The sequence below is a fragment of the Patagioenas fasciata genome, chromosome 17 (genome assembly GCF_037038585.1).
Source record: "Patagioenas fasciata isolate bPatFas1 chromosome 17, bPatFas1.hap1, whole genome shotgun sequence".
NCBI classification, from domain to species: domain Eukaryota; kingdom Metazoa; phylum Chordata; class Aves; order Columbiformes; family Columbidae; genus Patagioenas; species Patagioenas fasciata.
In genome coordinates, this window is record NC_092536.1 from 12,285,596 (window position 1) to 12,304,584 (window position 18,989).

Below are 18,989 nucleotides of genomic sequence, written 5' to 3' on the forward strand. Positions count from 1 at the left end.
GAATAAGGATGGATAAATTATGCAAGTGAGAGGGTTGCTGAATTATGCATAGTTGAATACTTTAATCTCAGCTCTGAATCTCTGCATCAGGGTGTGCTCATCCAGCACATCTTGAGTTATAAGCCAGCGTAAAGAAGAGCCTCAGCCAGTAGAAAGCTTGTCAGGAGAAGAGCTGGCTGCAAGAGCTTGTGTTTGCACGTTTTCAGATAATATCTTGTATTTCTACTGTGACCCTTATTTACCCCAAGCACTTAAAGAGCAATTAGTGTCTGCCAGCGTGTCAGGGGACAGCAAGATCTGCGGTGGTGCTGGGAAGCAGAGACAATTCTTTTAGAATCAGATGTTACAGTAGGGTGGAATTAGTCACCGCAATCACTACAGTGTTGCTGCAGGTTTCAAGGGGAGACTTGATCCCATACCAGAGCCTCCATCACTTAGAGGCTTACAGCTCTGCAAAGAAAATCTGGGCTTGGACCAACTTTTGATATGGTCTTCCTACATGAATCCTGGAGCTCGTGTCACTTTCTAATCCATCTGCAAGGTTTTTTAAAGACAGCACCGACTTCAGCAGAGCTGTGCAGTGTCTCACTCTCCTTTTTGGTGGTTCTGGGCTCACGTCCCAGCTGCAGCACAAATCCAGCATCGCAACCCAAAGAACCAACTGAAGAAGAACCAGCACAGGGTGGAAGAAGGTCTTGTTTCAGAACAAGCACTTTGGTAATGAGCAAACCTGGGGGGAAAGCAACAGGGGCCACAAGGATGACAAAAGCAGATGAGGCTCCAGATCTAACTAGTTCTTTGTTTTTCTGAAGCAGAGGGAGATTGATGCCTGATTAATTGCAAGACTGATGCCTCTCCAGACACCGCTCCATTGCTCTGGTGGCAATGTTGGCTATATTTTTTGCCCAGTCCTTGTTTTTACCATATACTCCACACTTTGTTCCCCTGGAAAACAGAGATTTTGCTGTCAAGCAGCTTGAGGGTCACAGTGTAACACCACACACTAAAACAGATGCTGAGAACAGAGAGGATGGAGTGGTAGAGGTTTATAACATGACCCCTTTGTAGGACCCTCTTTGGTCCTCACAGTTTCCAAAAACCACTCTCTGCACACCGCAGGCTGTGCTGTCATGGGTCACTGTGACGTTCCTCATGTCACAAGTCCTGTGATCTTCCCAAGGAGAGTTTTGAAGTCCCTGGAGCCAGATGACCACACAGTGGATCTCAGCTTCCCCTTTCCAGACTGCAGAAAACAAATATAAGACTTCATACAGAGCGGAAAACCAGCAGGAAATAAAAAAGAACCTCGTAGATGTAGTCCTGGAACAGCACTATGTTTAAGTGGTTTTTGTTTCTTCTTTTGGGGAATCTGACCTGAATTATGGCACTGGAAGTTCCTGGTCATTTTATTCTGCTTGCTTTACCCTTTTAAGAGAATTAAACCATTCCTGAGGCACTACCAGCATCCTGTGCTCTCTGAACCAACCTGGGCCACCCTTAGGACAGAAGGGGATAATTTGCCACCTTTCTCCTGAACGTGATTGCTCAGAGCAGCTCCATGAGATTGGTAAAATAGAGCTGCAAACTGCTGCTCAAAAATGCGAACAAAACCAACCCTCACCTGTACCTCCACCTGCCAGCCAGCAGTCACCAAGCAGAGTGTGTTGCATGTATCCAGAACCAGATTTTATTCTGATTTAGTTTTAATTTGCTGATGGGGCTTTGGTGCAGCTTAGGAAATGTGTGGCTGAACCACATCTTGAAAGAGCAGATCTGGCACAAGAGCATGTAATGAATCCAGTTCTAGCAATGACCCCATCTTTGGAGCGAGCATGCTCGTGGTCCAAACTGGTGGACATCAGTTGCTTAACCTCTGCCTACAAATGTTTTGCCTTCAATCTCTTTCAAAGCTTCTCCCTTTCCCTTCTGTATCTTCCCTGCAGAACTAGCAGAGTTTGAGTCTTTGCTGAAAAAGGGTCACAGTGCAGAGACACAATGAATTCCTGGGATGCCATTGGGGCTGGAGCAGCTGAGGTGACACCACCTACAAGAAACCGGGGTGCCAGGTCTGTCAGCAGCTGTGGACAGAGCAACACCCAGCAGAAACCGGGAAAGAGCTTTGTGTGTGTGTGTGGATGCCTTTCCTGTGCAGCACAGCTGAAGCCAAATATTACCCCTGCTTCTGTCAGGGAGGTTGCGTGAGATCCTTTCATGCTTTAATTAGGCAGCTGTGATATTAGTGACTCAAGAGTGGGACAAACGGAGAGACGAACGCGGCGGTCGGGGCGCACATGCATTATGCAAACATCTTTTCCAAGGGAGCGCGTTGGCACTTATCGTCGGGCTGCAGCTTGCGAGCTGTCTGCGGCTCGCACCGACGCCGGGCACAAACGCACCCAGCCCCGCGATGGCGGGGAGCATCTCCCGTGCTGTGGACCCCAGGGGGCTCGATGGCTCCTCAGCTTTCCTCCCGCATCCCAGCTGGGTGGCAGGGGTCCCCGTGACCGTGGTGTGTGTCACCCTGTGGCCATGGGAGGATGAGGTCTGCAGCATTAGCCCTGGTTGTGGATATATTGGCACACTGACATTTCCTTCCAGACTGCATTAACCCTGCTAGCTGAAAGTGTGTTTTTCGCTTTTATAAAGCTGTAAATCATTCTTACAAGTGCAGAGCTGATATGACTCTCCCTGGTAGCTACATGGATGCAAAATCCACTGGTTACCCTGGACCTCCTGACAAATCCACCTGTGTATGGACTGAAATGCAACTTGCATAGGATCGGGGCTGGGGTGGATACAGCAACTTTCCATGGGTCAGGTTTAGGGCCAGGGGATTGGGCTCTCGGTGAGCAAGCAAAGCACACTGCCTGATTTTGCAAAAAAAGAGGGGTAGGGATCAATGACTAACGGGTCTTTTAGCACCTTATTACAAGCCTCAGTGAGAATTCCCCACCTGGGCAAGTGAATCCACCAAATCCTGCTTTAAAGAACAACATTTATAGAAAGCTCACACTTGTCTTGACTTGCCCCTTATTAACAATATTTATTGCAGCTTGCAAGAAGTTTGGTTGCTTGACAGCCTGGGGAACGGCTGCAGGGAGCATGGGGGAAAAACCAAACTGCCTCCAGAAGAGCAGGCATGCCAGTCTGGGGATAAGAAGGATCAAAAGAAAGCTGCACATCTAGTGAAAAAGAAAAAAAAAATTAAAGAGTTTAATATCAGCTTAAGACTGGGGGTTTTGGCAGCCTTAACACGGCGAGAAATTAAGCTCTGAACACTGAAGGTTATAAAGTGCTTGTAGACAGACATGTACTTGCAAGGAGCTTAGCAAAGGAGGCAGAGACAGCATCTTTCCAGAGCTGGGGCAAAGGGACCGGAGCTGTGACCTGTCCTTGGGCTCATGATACCTGCCACAGCGAATTAACCGTGCGGTGGGACATGGGGATGCCCGGGGTGCCGATATAGGACGATACCCAGCATTAGGTTGTCTATGCTGAGCTGCAGCCAGGCCAGGGGAGGGTGGAAATAATTCCCAACTATATCTAAGCACCCAACCAGGTTGGTTAAAACCTGGTCAGGAGCTTCTCAGCCGCCCCGTGTGTGCTTAACCCCCCCACAGTGGGTGTCGTGTGTCCCATGAGCCTCCGACACTGTGCATGCTGAAAACATTCACACGGCCATCGTTCTGCTCAGGAGTCCCAGGAGTTAAGAGTTAAGCCACCGTGGCCAAGACCATCTCACCTCCATGGGCATGAAGGGACCACACCACCTTGTGTGACCTCACCCCTTGCTTCTGGCTTTGTATCTTGCAAAATGCCCATGAAATGGGAAAACATCCCCCGGCAGAGCTGTGGCCTGGGAGGTGCTGCTGGATACTGCTGGGTGTCAAGGTCACGGTCAACATCTGGGGGGCAGCCACATCACGAGTGGCACCCACCCGGGGGTGGTCTGCACCTAAGGGCATTCCCGAGCTGGGGAAATACTGATTTTCTCCAAATTCTTCATAGGAATATTTAATCACTTTTCTGGAAAACAGTCCTCACTATGTCATCCAAAGAAATATAGTGGGACGAGGAGACCAGACAGTCCCCAGACTGGTCCCCCGTGTCCTGCCCTGCTCCTGGTTAATCCCATCAGGGAGATACGTATGCCTGAACAGGCTTGTCAGTGCACACGCACGTCATGTTTTCCCCGAGGTGATCTTTCCGCCCCGTCAGGGTCTGCCTTACATCTCTGGCTTTGCTGCTAGGTGGACTTAATCCACTTTTGGCAAGGGAGCCTGAGAATTTATGTCTGTAGAGCATGAGGAGATGAAAAGGCACCGTACAACATATTATCTGAAGTGCTCTATTGAATTACCATCATATAAATCTAAAAGAACTTAACGATGCAACTCAGCTTTTTGCCACAAAAAGGGACCATGATCCCAAGGGAGGTTTCACAGTCCTGGTCCCTGGCTGTGCTCCCGTGTCCACTCTGGCCCCTTGGGTGGCAAGCATCGTTCTCCAGAGACCTACAGCCTGCCCGAACCATGGGGAATTCAGCTTCTGGACCAAATGGGCTCTATGCCCCATTATCTCTTGGGATCAAAGGTCTTCAGGGTAGTTCTTGCAGGTTCTTCATGGTGTGAGAACCCACCACGACGGATCACATCCCCCAAAGCCCCTTCCCACCCAAAGCAGCACAAGACATGGGCTCTTACCTGGTCTGCTTCAGAGTAGGGGTTGTTCAGGACCACGGGCACGCTGCTCTTCCCCCACAGGTCACCGAGCACACGGTCATTCTCCATCCGGGCCGGTAAGGCTTTCTGCGGCTTGTTTTCCGCTTCCCTGAAACTAAAGGGTTAAAAACAATTTGGGTGAGCAGGCTGGGGGTGGCTGGTGGTGGGACCAGGTCCCAGATCGATGGTTCTGGGACCTGCTCCAGCTGTTTCCCGCAGGAGTGAAAACTCACACATCACCCGTGGGAGGGAGGAAACACGTTGCCTCCGCCAAGGCAATGAATCACCGCGGCGAGGACAACCCAAACACAATGGAAATTTCACCACCCGAGTGAGCGCGGTGCCGGCAAAACAGCAGGAAAGCCCAACACTGGCTCTAGTGGGGTCACACACCGGACACTCTGTACCCCAAAACCCAAGCTGGAGCCCTGCGAAAGCAAGCACAGAGCTGGTGGAAGGAGACCCGCATGCACTTCCACCTGCAAAACCTCATAGCAAAACCTCATTGCAAAACCTCATAGCAAAATCTCAGCAAAACCAGCCGGGTTTGCAGAGCAGCTTGGTGTTTATGAGATGAAGAGAGGAAAAAAAAAAGCCAAGAAAAAACAGGTGGCTCCCAAGAGGAAGAGACAGCTCTCTCTCCTCTTCCTGACCTTTACTGATGCTGCAAACGCTGGCGAGTGCAAGCGATTTTATTCCAGTGAACTGATGGATTGCCTCCATGGAACCGGGGGTGTTGGTAAGACTGAGGATGCCTCAGCGCTATCTCCCCTGGTCCGTGCAGTGAGATGGGAGTAACTCATGGTGCACAGAGTCTACAACGCACGTTTTGTCTGGAGAACGTACCGCGGGACATCGGCGAGGCTGCTAAATGCCATGCAGGCAGGTGATGGAAAACCACTGCCACACGAGCTCTCACGAAACAGAAAAACAAATGGGGTTTAGAGACGTGACATTCAAAGAAGATGGGCTGCGACATCCGCACCGGTGGCACCAAGCACCCGGGTGGGACCACGCGTGGGATGGAACTCCGTGGGGCCACAGGCTGCAATGGGCTCATGTCCACGTTGCCTTCGCCTTTGGTCAACAGCCCATCCAGGTAGCACACCCTGGCAATTGTTTTCCTCCCACTGTCAGTTCTTAAAAGTCTTCCAGATGCCCACTGAAGTCAATAATGAGCTTTCCCACTAATGGCAGCAGGCTCTGGGCACTGACCAAAGTAGGACACACGCATTCAGGGTACAATTCACACCAGCACAGTACTCTTGACACCATCTCAGGAAGATACAGATGTAAACCAAATTCTGTTTCACAATCTCCCTTGATCCCCAGCTTGTGTCTTTAGGTATGGCTTAAGGAAAACACTCCACTTAAAGATTATCTCCCTGTGCTCTAAGCTTTCTGTAGTTTTTCTACCTCTACTGAGCAATGCTCAGCTGCCAAAACATGACACCAGGCTTCTGGACACCTTCCAAACATTGGCTGCCTTGGGGTGAAAGTGGCCAGCTTGGTGCAAGCGAGGGGGTACAAGTGCAATAGGTGTAGTTTTGACTGGGTTTTCTATACCCCCAGGCAAAACAAAAAGAAAAAGCTGGCTTTTTTGAGACTTGGCTCCTTCGAGTACATGAAAGGGTTTCAATCAGATAAACCACAAGAAACCCCACCTGCTGCACCGCACAGCAGCAGCCAAAGACAACAGGTCCTGGGTCTCTGCTACGCAGTGGCAGCCACGGGGCTGGGAGCAACGATGAACTGCACCTTATCCGCTCTGCCCTCCATCAGCCCACCCCAAAGTGAAGCTTTGTCTCCTGACACCTCCAGCCTACCTTCATCCAGAGAATTCCAGCAGCAAGAGAGAGAATTGGCAGGATGAAAATGCAGCCAGTCTGGCTCTTCTCCCTAAATTAAGGCCAGCTATTAAATTCCTTGGAAAACACTCATTTCCATGTCTGCACACCCCTGTTCTCTTGCCCTGAGCCCTGTGAGAGCAGGGAGAGCAGAGGCAGGTCAGCGCAGGGTCATGGAGCACGCGGAATGATGAGCACACATGAGCCATCACATGCAGCTTCCAATGTGTTACTCCCTGTGACTGGCCCAAAATCAAGACACAAGCACTAAATCCATAGAATCATGGAATCATTTTGGTTGGAAAAGCCCCTCAAGATCATTGAGTCCAACCATTAACCCAACCCTGGCACTGCCCCATGTCCTGAGAACCTCATGTCCGTCTGTCCAACCCTCCAGGGATGGTGACTCCAGCACTGCCCTGGGCAGCCTGTTCCAATGCCCCACAGCCCTTTGGGGAAGAAATTGTTCCCCACGTCCAACCTCAACCTCCCCTGGCGCAACTTGAGGCCGTTTCCTCTGCTCCTGGCTCCAAGCTCCTTTCAGGCAGTTCAGAGATCAGAAGGTCTCCCCTCAGCTCCTGTTCTCCAGGCAACGGAAGAAGGTGATGGAAGAAATCCCTTGGGTTTACTGGTGCCTGGGGCTCAGCAGAGGGAACCTGCCTCCTGGGACACAGCCTTTGCTTCTCTGCAAACAGGAGCGGCTTGGGCAGACAGACCCCAACGTGCCAGGTATCCCACAGGTGCCTCCAAATGACACTGAGCACTCCCTGCAGGCACCTGGCATGACCTGCCCTTTCCAAGAAAGTGTTTGTGATCCCATCTAAATGGGCATCTGCCAGCACGAGGGAACCTCGGAGAGAAATTCATCACTCGGCAGCAGCAACGGCTGGGAGGCTACATGCATAATCTCGTTGTCTGCACACCAGCAAAGCCATAAATGCTGTTACGTGTGCCACTGGCATGGAAAAAAGACCATATGCTTGAACTAAATCATCACCATTGCTGGTTACTTTGTCTACTCCACTGGAGCAGGTCCCTGCTCCCATTTACTGGCCCCGAGCATCACTTGACAGCAAGATGCTCCATCCTGAGGAACAGCAAAGTCCAGGTGGGTGTTAAGGGTTGGATGCTCAGGAGCAAACACTCCACATCCCATTGCACGTTTGCAACTGGGGCAGAAACAGGTTGTGTATCACTGTTCCCTATGGAACAGCTGTGGGAACGAACCAACGAGGAGGTGCTGCCTTCCCCCTGTGTCTCTGCTCTAAAGCCACAGCCAAGCGGAGCTGCAGCAAAACCATTAGACCGAACTCCCGGTTGTGTTTCTTGGCGTTGTGCTGCGGTTTGCTCGGCGTGGGGTGAGGAGGGGCTGTGGGTGCGTGTCCCCGCACAGACCTCTCCCGGATGACGCTGCCCAGAAGTATCCGGCTCTGTCTTTTGGAGAGAAACAGGGAGAGAAAAGCCCATTCAGAGCAGCCGCAGCCTCACCCCAGATGGGGAAAAAAAAATTTAAAGAAATCAATTGCTTCATTTTACAAATAGTTCCTGCCCATTTCTTGTAACTGCCTTGTTTGCGAGCTCAGGCAGGAACAGGGTCTTTTGGGTCAGTTATTTTCCTCTCTTGCCTTGGCTTCCCCAGCCAGCAGCAGTGATGCAGGGTGACCTGCCACGTTCATATGAGGATGTCACTCACACGCTGCAGGAGCCTGGCCAGATGGTGAAAACACCGTGCCCGAGCTCAGCTCCAGAGAGCGTTTCCAAAAGCACTTTATTGACAGGAGAGCCCAAAGGGACATTCACAGGGTGGTGGGGGCATGCGGTTCCCCCAAGGGGTGTTTTGAGGAAGGAGCAGCCCCGTCCCCAGCTCCGCAGTGCAGTGGGGAGCTTGGGCACTTTGGGGCATTGAACAGGATTTTTTAAATCACTGCTTAGCGTCTTTGAAGAACTAGAAGCGATGCTGCAGATCAGTCCTCAGAGACACTTGTTTGGCCAGATCCAGGATCCAGAGATCCCTCTCTGACCTGGTCCCACTGCCAGATATATTAATAGTATTAACGAGCTCTCTTGGATCTAATGCAGGTTTTTAGGAAGGGACCTCATCTGAGGTCATCTTTTGTTCTGAAAGCAAGACTTGTTACTCATAAAAAGGAAGAGGGATCCTGCCCTCCCCCACTGGTGCGCAGGCAGAACCTCGGATGCTGCCCCATCTCGCAAAGAGCATCTGGCTGCTCAGAGAAATGAGAGGCACCACTGTTTTCTTTTGACTAATTTGATGATGTTGCAGTGCTCAGAGTGATGAAGCAGAAGGGAAGTTGCTGAGACAGCCCTTTGAGAAATTTTTCCAAAAAGAAAGAAGAAAACCAAAAAGAGCAAAAAGAAAGTTTGTCGCTTCACTTCTTTCAATTTACTTGGCAGAAGAATCTGATTTCCCAGGCAGAGATGCAAGGCACCACTCGCTACTGCAGTCCCCAGGGCCAATTTGGAAGAACTGATAATGATGTGCGGTCCACACTCCGATGATGGCTCTTGTGCCGTGATGCCAATTGGGATAGATTCCTTCCAACCCTTGTCTCGGTGGCTGAAAACCCTACGCTGGTGTTTGGGCTTGTGAGCTTGGGAAGCTCACATGTGCACACCTTGCTTATTTTGAGCTTTGGATAAAAATCCCTTGTTTTTGCTTTTTCCCCCTCTCCTGGTGTGTCCTTGGAGACAGCAGCAAAGCTCTGCTGTGCACTGCTCCTCCTCCTTCCAGTGCTAGAAGCTGGAGTAAATGGCTTTTGCCTCACCTTTCTTTTGCCCCATGGAAAACCAGACTCCAGAGGGCATTGCGTCCTCAGAAGTTGATATTTCCTTGCTATCATGATGCTGGAGGATCTCACAAGCTGAAATGTTGGAAGATGTGCTGGCTGCAGACTCCTCACCTCGAGGGTTAAAGCAATATCTGACACAACAGCACACGTTTAGGGGAGAGGCAGGAGAAGGGATGGGGCAGGAGCTACAATTTGCAGGGTACAGAGGATGGAGAAGAGCTCAGGAAAAAAGTGAGAATGTTGGAGCCAGAAGGAATAACTCCAAAAGGTGGGATGAGGCAGTGGGACCAGCTTGCCTGGAGCTGGTGATTGCAGAACTATCGAAGCAAGAAAACACTTCCTAAAAGAGAAGTGGAAGCTTGAATGGCACTGAAGGAAGAAGACAAAAGCCTTGCCAACAAGCACACGGCACGGCTTGAAGAAGGTCTAGCATCCTCAGATGGTCAGAGCATGCCTGGGCTGTGCTCAGTGCTGGGATTAGGGACTAATGAGCTGAGCAAGCTGCACGGAGCAGCTTTGGAGACAGACCTATGAAATACGAGGCTGGTAAATGCCATTGTGTAGGCATCAACAGATAAAGACCTGGGAAGAGATCCAAGAGATCCCAAAGTCCCACTGGCATTGTTTGAGATTCAGCCAGCGTCAGATGCAACCTGTAGCTGCCACGCTCGTCCCTACCCAGCCGTGCCCAACGAGCACCTGGAGGATTCCAGCCTCGGCATCTCATTTGGAGGCCAAACTTGATTCAGATCTGTCGGGACACCACAGGCTCCTGCACGGGCCATGGGTTTGTCTGCTGGGACCACGTACAAGGAGATCACAGTATCAGCCACCCCATGGGATGCAAGAGGCAGCATCAGTACAGAGTGGGTGAAGGATGCTTTGGAGACTGGTCCAAAAGGGCTCCACGGGGTATATTTGGGTGGAATATGCTGTTTGCAGGCACAAAATGCCTCTCTAGATGCAACTGATGTATTATAGTTGGAGTGATGAGGAGGAAGAACCTGCGGAGGGAGCAAGGGAGGGTTACTCACCGCCAAAGCTTCCTCCTTCACCATTTTGCAGAACGGCAATAACATGATAGTTTCAGGGAAACCTTTTCATTTCAGAGGTTTTAAAGTTTCATGTCCAAGTACGGAATAATGAAGACATCAGAAATGCAAATGAAATGTTTTGAGCAACACAAAGAGATTTTTGGTGGCGGCGAAGGAGGTGGGAGGAAGAGAATTTTCTTTTTGAGAACTGCAAAATTACGGGGTTTGTTCCAATGCAGGATGGAGCCTGAAACCTTGAAACCCTTCATAAACAGAATTCCTGCTCTCAGCACACTTCTCCCTCTCAGGGCTGCTGATACTGCTTTTTGGACCAAAACTGCCATGTTTCCATCATGCTGTTCATGTTATGGAATAGACCTGAGAGGAAAAATAAACACTGGCAACTCGGTGGGGGGGAGAGGGAGGGAAGATGGGACCTGACAATCTCCCTAGAGCTCCGAGGGAAAAACAGACCCAGGTTAGCTGGCAGCCAGTGAATCAAACTCTATTTTTGTTTTCTAGCCCACGGTGAGCCTTGTGGCAGAAATGCCAGCTCTCATCATACCTTGCGCCCCTCTTCCATGCTCGGGTTTAGGATCGGCTTCACTGCAGATGGCTTGAGCCGAGTAGCAGACACTGAGCCGTGGCCTCAGCCCATCCCACGGGCATGACCATGGACCTGGGGTACTTTACAGCTGGAAATGAGCTGGAAGCAAAATCCAGGTCACTGCAGAGACAACAGCCCCGGAGAGTGCAGACCAGGGCTGGAGGGATGCAGATAAACTGATTTTTTCCCCCAGTGCAAACTTAGAATCATAGAATAGTTTGGGTTGCAGGGACCTTCCCGGCTCCCCCAGTGCCACCCCTGCCATGAGCAGGGACATCTTCACCAGCTCAGGTTGCTCAGAGCCCCGTCCAGCCTGGCCTGGGATGTCTCCAGGGATGGTTCATCCACCACCTCTCTGCCCAACCTGGGCCAGGCTCTCACCACCCTCAGGGCAACAATTTCTTCCTCATGTCCAACCTGAATCTCTCTCCTTTAGTTTAAAACCATCACCCCTTGTTCTATTGTGCCTATTGGAAACCTCACAATTCCCAGTTTTCCTTACAAGTGACATTAGAGATACGGGCTGGAAGCCCAAAGCATCAGGTGTGATTGGAATAATTTTTGGCAAAGGTCACCTTGAACAAGAGGCATTTGGCTCCTTCTGCATAAATCTCACACTTATACCAGCCCTTTCTGCCCTGGGAAAGCTGTCACAGCTCTGCCAGCCAGTCCGGCTTTGACAAAGCGCTGCCAGCTGTGAAGGTCAGCACCACGAGAAGACAGGGTTGATCCCATCTCCAGCTGGATTGATGGCCAAGTCATCCAGGCTGTAGGTGTCCAGCTCAACCTTGAGCGAGGTTTTGCACCCTCCTGGTGTCTAGGTTGAGCTCTATTCCTGTTCTGACTAACCCTGGCTTTTCTTGCTCCCCCCAGCCTGGAGCAGTCGCAGCCTCCAACCCAAGAGACGCATCAATCTGGTCTGGATTACTTAAATTTTGTGGACATTTCCTTGGCCTCAATCAACACATTCTCCCCAGTTATCCGCTCCCCATCACTTCCCAACCTCTCTGTGCTTCTCCTGTGGACCAAGAACACTCCGGCTGTAGAAGACCTTCACGATGCCCCAGCTCTGTCTGAGATCAAACCGGGTAGATGAATCATCTCCAGCCCGTCGCAGGAGTGGGAGGAAAGACGACTGCAAAATGCCCTTTACCCAGCAGAGCAGCTCTCGACAAGTTTTCCCTGCAGTATATCTCTTTTCCCACTTCTCCGCTCCAGCCCAGGGCTTCTCACTCATCCGGAGTCCGACCGCTGCAGCTTTTCATCAAGGAGACTGAAGATGAATTTTGACTGAGAAGTGGATTTTCAGTCCCAAGGTACATAGATTACATAGACTTTTCTTTTAAAGGAAATTTTAAAAAATTAAGTGAGTGGAGCTTTGGTGAAGTACCCACTTCACTAATATTCTTGCTGGTTTGAGGTCCTTCAGTGTAAGTCAATTTAAAGCGTCTGGATTTAATCTCTTTATGAAAAGAAGAGACTACTCGAAGAAAAATCACATTTTTCATCCTTTCCCCAAACCAGAGCAGAATTTCCTCAGACAACCTGCACTGGTGGCACAGGATGAGGACACTAGGGGACAGTCTGAAGGGTAATGCTGTACCTTGTATCAGTGCTCAGGATTGTGCCATCGGGGGGCTTCACCAGATTGTGTCCCCCAGCTCCATCTCAGTAGTCATAAAAAACCAGAGGAACAGAAGAGATTTTTAAGCACCCTGGCACATTTTCTCAGACTTGTGGTCAAGCCCTTTGGGGTCTCAATTCTTTGGTTGCTTAAACCAGGGTCCCCCAGGGGTGGGTGCGTGCTAATTAAAAGACATGGGCAGGGAGCCCTCAGCTTTTCCGGGGGTTAAATTACCTCCTGTTGCCCAGCAGAAACTAAAACCAGCAGTTTCTGCAAGCAGCCAAACACAAAAAGCAGCCTGCAGAGACCTGGGGACGTGCGAGGGGACAGCAGGGAAGGATGTCCCCAAGTGCGCCCTGTCCCACCGCTCGTCCCCAGTCATCTGCCACTCGCCGCCGGCAACAAGCTGAGATGATGTTTTGTCTCTGCTCTGACTCAGTGTGATCACCCTAACGGGCTTTGAGTAACCGTGTCCTCCGCGGATAAAATGCGCCCTTTGGGAGAGAGCAGAAACGACGGCATGAAAACAACTGAAAATGGTAAAAAATCTACGGAAAACACAGAGCGTGGGTGTTGGTTTGTGATGGGGGAGATTGGGAGCTCAGGCGCTGAGCCGGGCAGGGAACCCACCGCAGGGATCCTGCTCCTCCGCAGCCAACAGCTCTGCCTTTCATACCCCATTGTTTCTGATAAAAGATAAATAAATACCATTTTTTTTCCCCTTCCCTGAGGAAACAGGTGCAGCAAAGGAACTTGAAGTTACAAATTCCTCTGTCACTGAGCCGAGAACAGCAAACCCTCCTGAAAAAAATCCTCCTGGTTTTTACAGCCAAGTCCATAACCGAGGGCAGCCCCAACCCGCTGCGGCACTTGACACGACTAAAATGTGTTCGGGGACTTGGGGAAAGGCAACGGGAGCAGGTGACTTATCATTGCTAATAAACGGCCAGGAGGCGAGAGAGCTGCTACAAAAGAAAAACAGCAACCGACAACATTTTGCAAAGCACGAAGGGCTACGGGGAGCTGCTTCGGCTCAGAGTGATGGTCCGTATGGCAGCGAAATGCCGAGCAAGATCAGGAGGGCAACACCCCACACACGGCCCTTTGCAGGAGCAGAAATCAGAAACGAAGCGGTTCCATCCGCAGGATGAGACTTCATCCTTCTCAAGAAGGATGGGACAAGCATCCAAGTGTCCCCACCCTCATGATATGGATGTACGCATATTGAAATGATTAGCCTGATCAAGAAAGGGCGGAGGGGGTGAACAGTGTTTCAACACAGGATGGGCATTCCTGAGCCCTTGATGGGAAATGTTGCCCCCTTTCCCAGAAGAAGGGAGCACCCAAGGCAGGTCCCACCACCCTTGCACAGAGGTTCCCCATGATTTCAGTTCTGCACTGGGGCTCCCCCATCCCCTCCCCAAATCCAGAGCCCGACTGTTAACATCGTGGAAGGTTTTGGAACTCATTTGTCCTGGGAAGCATCGTGCTCTGCCGGTCTGACCTTCCTTCTCCCTCTCCAGCAGTTAATCAATAGCAGATTTCAAGGGGAGAGCTCAGAAACAGAACAGCAAGGGCAGACATGACCATAAATCTGATTTGGCAGGTGAGGAAAACGAGGCATGGGATTTTGTTTAAAATTTAAAACCCAATGAGATTGAGAACACAGAAGAGAAACAAATCCTAGCCTAGCCCACCATCCACCACATTGCACAGCTCAGCTTCCACGAAACATCGCTCCTGCTGTCTCCCTGATTTCCCATGTTTACACCTTTCCCCCTTTCTTCCACCATCTACTCTTGATTTTTCATTCCTTTTATCTTCCCCTCATCAACCATGCCCCCCTCGCTTTCTTTTTTTTGCATCCCTTTCTCCCCATCTCCATCCTGCTGCACCAGAGAGCAGCCGTTTCTGCAGAGGTGCCCACCAACACTGAAACCAGCTGCGTTAGGCAGCCAAAACCACCACATTTCACCAAATGTAAAAAAAAAAAATGTATTTAGGGACCTACCAGTCCACCTGGACTTCTATATCTCTTGTCTCTACCTTGGAGGGTGCATCTCCATCGCCGTCCTTACTGCCGCTCTTCAGGAGATCCAGGACGGGCTCAATTTCTTTGAGCAGTTCGTTGTCTTCCACGCCACCATTGAGGCAAGGGTGACCACAAGCACCCTCCTTCCGCTTCCCAGCATCCTGCCCTTTGCTGCCGGTAACGACGCCGTTAACGTGGACCATCGGCTCCACCTCCCGCCCGAACTCTCTTGTCCACAGGGAGCCCATGGTGCGGTCGGCTGCTGGCTGCTCTTTGCCGTGCGGGTTTGGGTTGGACAAATCAACCGCTTTTGGAGCTGGGCAGAGGGGTCTGGTGACACGGATGGTTTTTGGTGTCCCGTCACCTGCAAAAGTGGTCTCCAGGTGAGTGGTGAAGCCCTCGGGGCCCCGCAGGATGAGGACCACGTAGGTCTCGGAGGCAATGCTTCTCAGTATCTCCAGCGCTGTCTCATAGCTCACGTCCACCAGGGGCTTGCCATTGACAGCTAAAATGATGTCTCCAGCTTGGATGAGGCCACTCTGCTCCGCGGCCCCTCCCCGGATCAGGTCGGAGATGATGACGGGTGGCTTGCTGACGCGCTCCTTCACCAGGAAACCGAGGCCGCCCACCTTGCGCTTGAAGAGCCTCACCGAGATGACGTTGGGCTGGATCTGCTGCACGCTGAACACATTCTCTTCCATGGCAGCCCCGGACCTCAACACCCTTTGTGTGCAGAGAAATTCACTGCTTGAGATGTCTAACCATGCCGGGGCAGGGAAAGAGCAAATATTTGGCTTTTAAGCAACTGGTCTTATTGCAAAACTCTGGGCTGCGGCTGCAGGCTGGATTTCTGCAGCATTCTGTCCCAAAGTGACGCCTTGGGGAAAACAGGGTGTATCAGTGGTGGAAAGCACGGCAAGGGGCAGGGCGGGCAGCGCTGGGCATGGAAGGGGCTGGAGCGGACAACATGCCAGCTTCCCAGTCAGCCTCTGGTCCTGCGCGGGGCAGAGAGGGGCAGGCAGCCCACTGGCTTCATTGGCATCCCTGCAAAGGGTCCGTGAGCTTCTTCAGCTAGAAAGAGAAAAAAAATAACAAAGGAGAAAGAAAAGTGAGAGAAGGCAGGCATAAGCACGGCTCAGCACGGGGCTCGGCACGCCACAGACACCCCCATGCATCAGCACGTCCCCACAGATGTCACCCCCCGGGCTGCGGTTGGGAGACAGGCTGCCGCCTCCCAGTGCTCTGGGCTTTGTTTCCTCCGCTCCCCCCGCGAAAAATCGGCACCATCTGCTCGGCGGGGGCCGGGGAAGCACGGGGGGGAATGGGGGAGTCCTGGGAGGGGCTGCTGGGCAGCCTCACTCGGACCCTCCCCGCTTTGCTGTTGGGTTGCGAGCAAAAATAAAAGCCCTGTGCAAGCGAGTGGTGCAAAGGAGTTGAGCTGCACGGAGCTCAGCGGCGATTTTTGCCGGCTGAGGATCTTGTCTGTGTGTGCTTTCCAGAGTATCCAACAACCTGATGGTTGAGATTGGCCAGGGTGACCAGACAGGACATATGTCCCTGCCCAAGTGAAACTCGTTCCACAGGTGCTTTCACACTGAGATTTTCGGTGCTTCAGGGGAGTCACAGCCACAAGCAAAATGAGGCAGTAGAAGAGACACCCAGCTCCCCTTACCCTGAGTTATAACAAAGCACTCAGGATGGCAACTGCTTTTAAGCCTGGTTGCAGGGATCACAGCCTCTGCTCCTCCTCTCCCCGAGTTCCGACCGCGGCGCGGGGATGGGGGAGGCAAACTTGTGCTCCCCTGTGCCCAGCCCTGCTATCCAGTTCTGAACAGCTCCCAGGCAAACTGATGGAAAACCATCTAGAGAAGATGCGATGAGTTTAGCTGGCTCTCGGGGGAACCTCAGCCAGCTGCGCTTGACTTTCTATAGCCCTCATGTGGTGTGGGGAGCCACGTCTCATTGACTCCTGATGGGACCCTGGCTCTTACATGCATACACTTACGTTGGAGAACTTCACCTCCCAGATCCTCTCTGCGTTCCCCTCCTGTTTGTTAAATGCTCTGGAGAACATTTCTCTCCAGGACTGTGCCCTGACATTTAGCAGCAAGCTGAAATGCAGATGCCCATTTTTCTCTTTTAAAATCCGAATTTTGGGGAGAGAACAGAGGGCACCAGATCTGCAGGCTGGAGGCACTGATGTGCCAAGGAAAACACTCTCCTGTCTCCCAGAAGCAGCACATTCGGACACTGAGTGCCCCTCTGCCAGGAGCTCCCTCCAGCCCCTGGATGGGAAAAACAGGGATCTGAGGAGCAGGGCAGTGACACCAGCCCCGGCATTAATTCACTTGAGCATTTTAATCCTCATGTGACGAAGGCTGCTGACCCCAGCCTGGCTCTTTACAGGCAAGTAAAGAGTAAAGCAATTAGAGCCCGATAACCCAAGCCAATAGATTTAACCTGGATTGCCCTTCTCCTACCATTACTCAGCGCTGCGGAGCAGTAGCAATGTACAAAGGGTTAAATGCCACCTGAGTTAGTGGGAAGTCACCTCCTCAAGGGCTAATTAGCCCAGGTGACATAAGCCCTAATGGCTGTGTGAGTTCCCACAAGTGGCCCTGACCAGAGGTGGCTGGAGTGGGACCTGGGCCAGCCCCAATGGGCTGTGTCACCTCCCAGAGCTCGGGCCAGCCAAGCATGACATCTCCAGATCCTGGGGCCACCTGGGGAGGGAAGGTCACGTATTTGGGGAGGAAGGAGGAAAACAGAGGTCTACTTGGACAGGAAAGGCCCCTGTCCCTTTGCAGCCCTTCCCCAGCCAGACCCTGCTGTCATTGGCAGCCAAGCCTCCTCCTCGTCCACAGCCGAGAGCCCTTTGGCTCTTTGGTGCCAGGGCCAAACCACAGGACCAGTTTCTTTCTCCTTGCACAGGGTTTGTCGTTTCCTCACCCCACTCCCAGCAGCCCACCAGAACGGTCCCTGCATCCTCCAGTCCCCTTACTGGTCCCACTGCCAACCAGGTCACTGTCACCGTAATGCCTGGGCAGCCACTGATTCACACAGGACTCGGATCTAACGCATTAACTGATGCTGTAAGGATGAACAAGGCTTTAAAATTGGTGTAAGAATCACACGAGCGCAGGACTATCAACTCCCCTGGCCAGGGGACAACCCTGTTATTTGCTCTGGATTAGTCACCAGTTACATAGTGCTCACAAGCTGCTGGCAGTCGGTGAAGTCGTGTTCGCCTGATCCCATCTCAGTGGGGCCAGGGACATCTTGGGGACACTCGACACGAGCCCCTGTCCCTGCTGGGCTGGCGTGTGTCCCCAGCAGCTCCCACAGGCAGATGTTCAACAGCTGGGGGAGATGATGTTTTTCAGCCCATCTCAACCACTGCGATGCTGAGCTCACTGGAAAGGGCCCTCACCCACCCCAAAAAGCTGAGAAACCCAAAAGTGTTTACAATCCCTCACTCTTCTCCCACCTGGCAAATTTCCACTTCTTTCCTCCCAAAAGCTTCTAGCAAAGCTTCTATTTTGTTACATACGCACGGCTCCAGACTGCAAGATCCCAGGGAGCATTATTGCTGGTGCACATTGTTCCTCATCCCCAAAACCCACCAACATCTCAGCATTTCTTACAAGTGTGAAGAGGATAAAAAAACCCCACAGATTCTTAATCACTCAGCCAGGGATTTCTCCAAAATGGGGGTGAGCATCAGCATGTCCCATACAGACAAGAGGGTGACTCGTTCCCAGACCTCGGATGCTCTTGCCTGTGAGTGATTGGGGTATCCTTGTGGGTTCCTTACAACTCAGGACATTCTATGATTCTACGATGTCCCCCCGCTTCAGCTACAGGCTCTGCAGCAGCAGCTGGGGACAATTGGAAGACAGGGAATGACCTTATTTACTTGTTCAGGATTTTTTTTCCAGTCTCTCAAACTCCAGCCTTTATTTCCTACTTCTCAACCACTCTCCAGAGTAAGGAAAATCAGAAAAGACCCAGCGGCAGAGAAGCAGGCAGGAGGGCAACCTGTGTCTAAGCCCCTGACCCTTCTGCTTCTTTGGAGAAGAGCTGGACAAGCATTTTCATATAATCATACAACTGTTTAGTTTGGAAAATATCCTTAAGATCATCAAGTCCAACCTTTATCCAGCTACAAAATCTTACATAAATTCAGACTGAAGATGGGAGGGAAAGGTTCAGGGCAGGAGAATACAGCAGGGGACACATGGAGCACAGGGGAGATTTCCCCGGACACCCAGCATGGGTCAGGGCTTCCCAGGGTGACTTGGGACATCTGCAGCT

At 51.5% G+C, this 18,989-nt stretch overlaps 1 protein-coding gene across 2 annotated transcripts in view; it reads right to left on the bottom strand.

Annotated features, from left to right (window-relative positions):
* NOS1 (nitric oxide synthase 1) overlaps nt 1-18,989 on the bottom strand; it is a 78,619-nt gene that overhangs the window by 34,858 nt on the left and 24,772 nt on the right. For both annotated transcript variants that reach the window (XM_071815926.1, XM_065851380.2), the window contains exons 2-3: nt 14,655-15,746; nt 4,704-4,836 (exon numbers count right to left, since the gene is read on the bottom strand). In XM_071815926.1, the coding sequence (XP_071672027.1) occupies nt 4,704-4,836; nt 14,655-15,376 (855 nt within the window). In that variant the 5' untranslated portion in view covers nt 15,377-15,746. The remainder of the gene's footprint in view (nt 1-4,703; nt 4,837-14,654; nt 15,747-18,989) is intronic.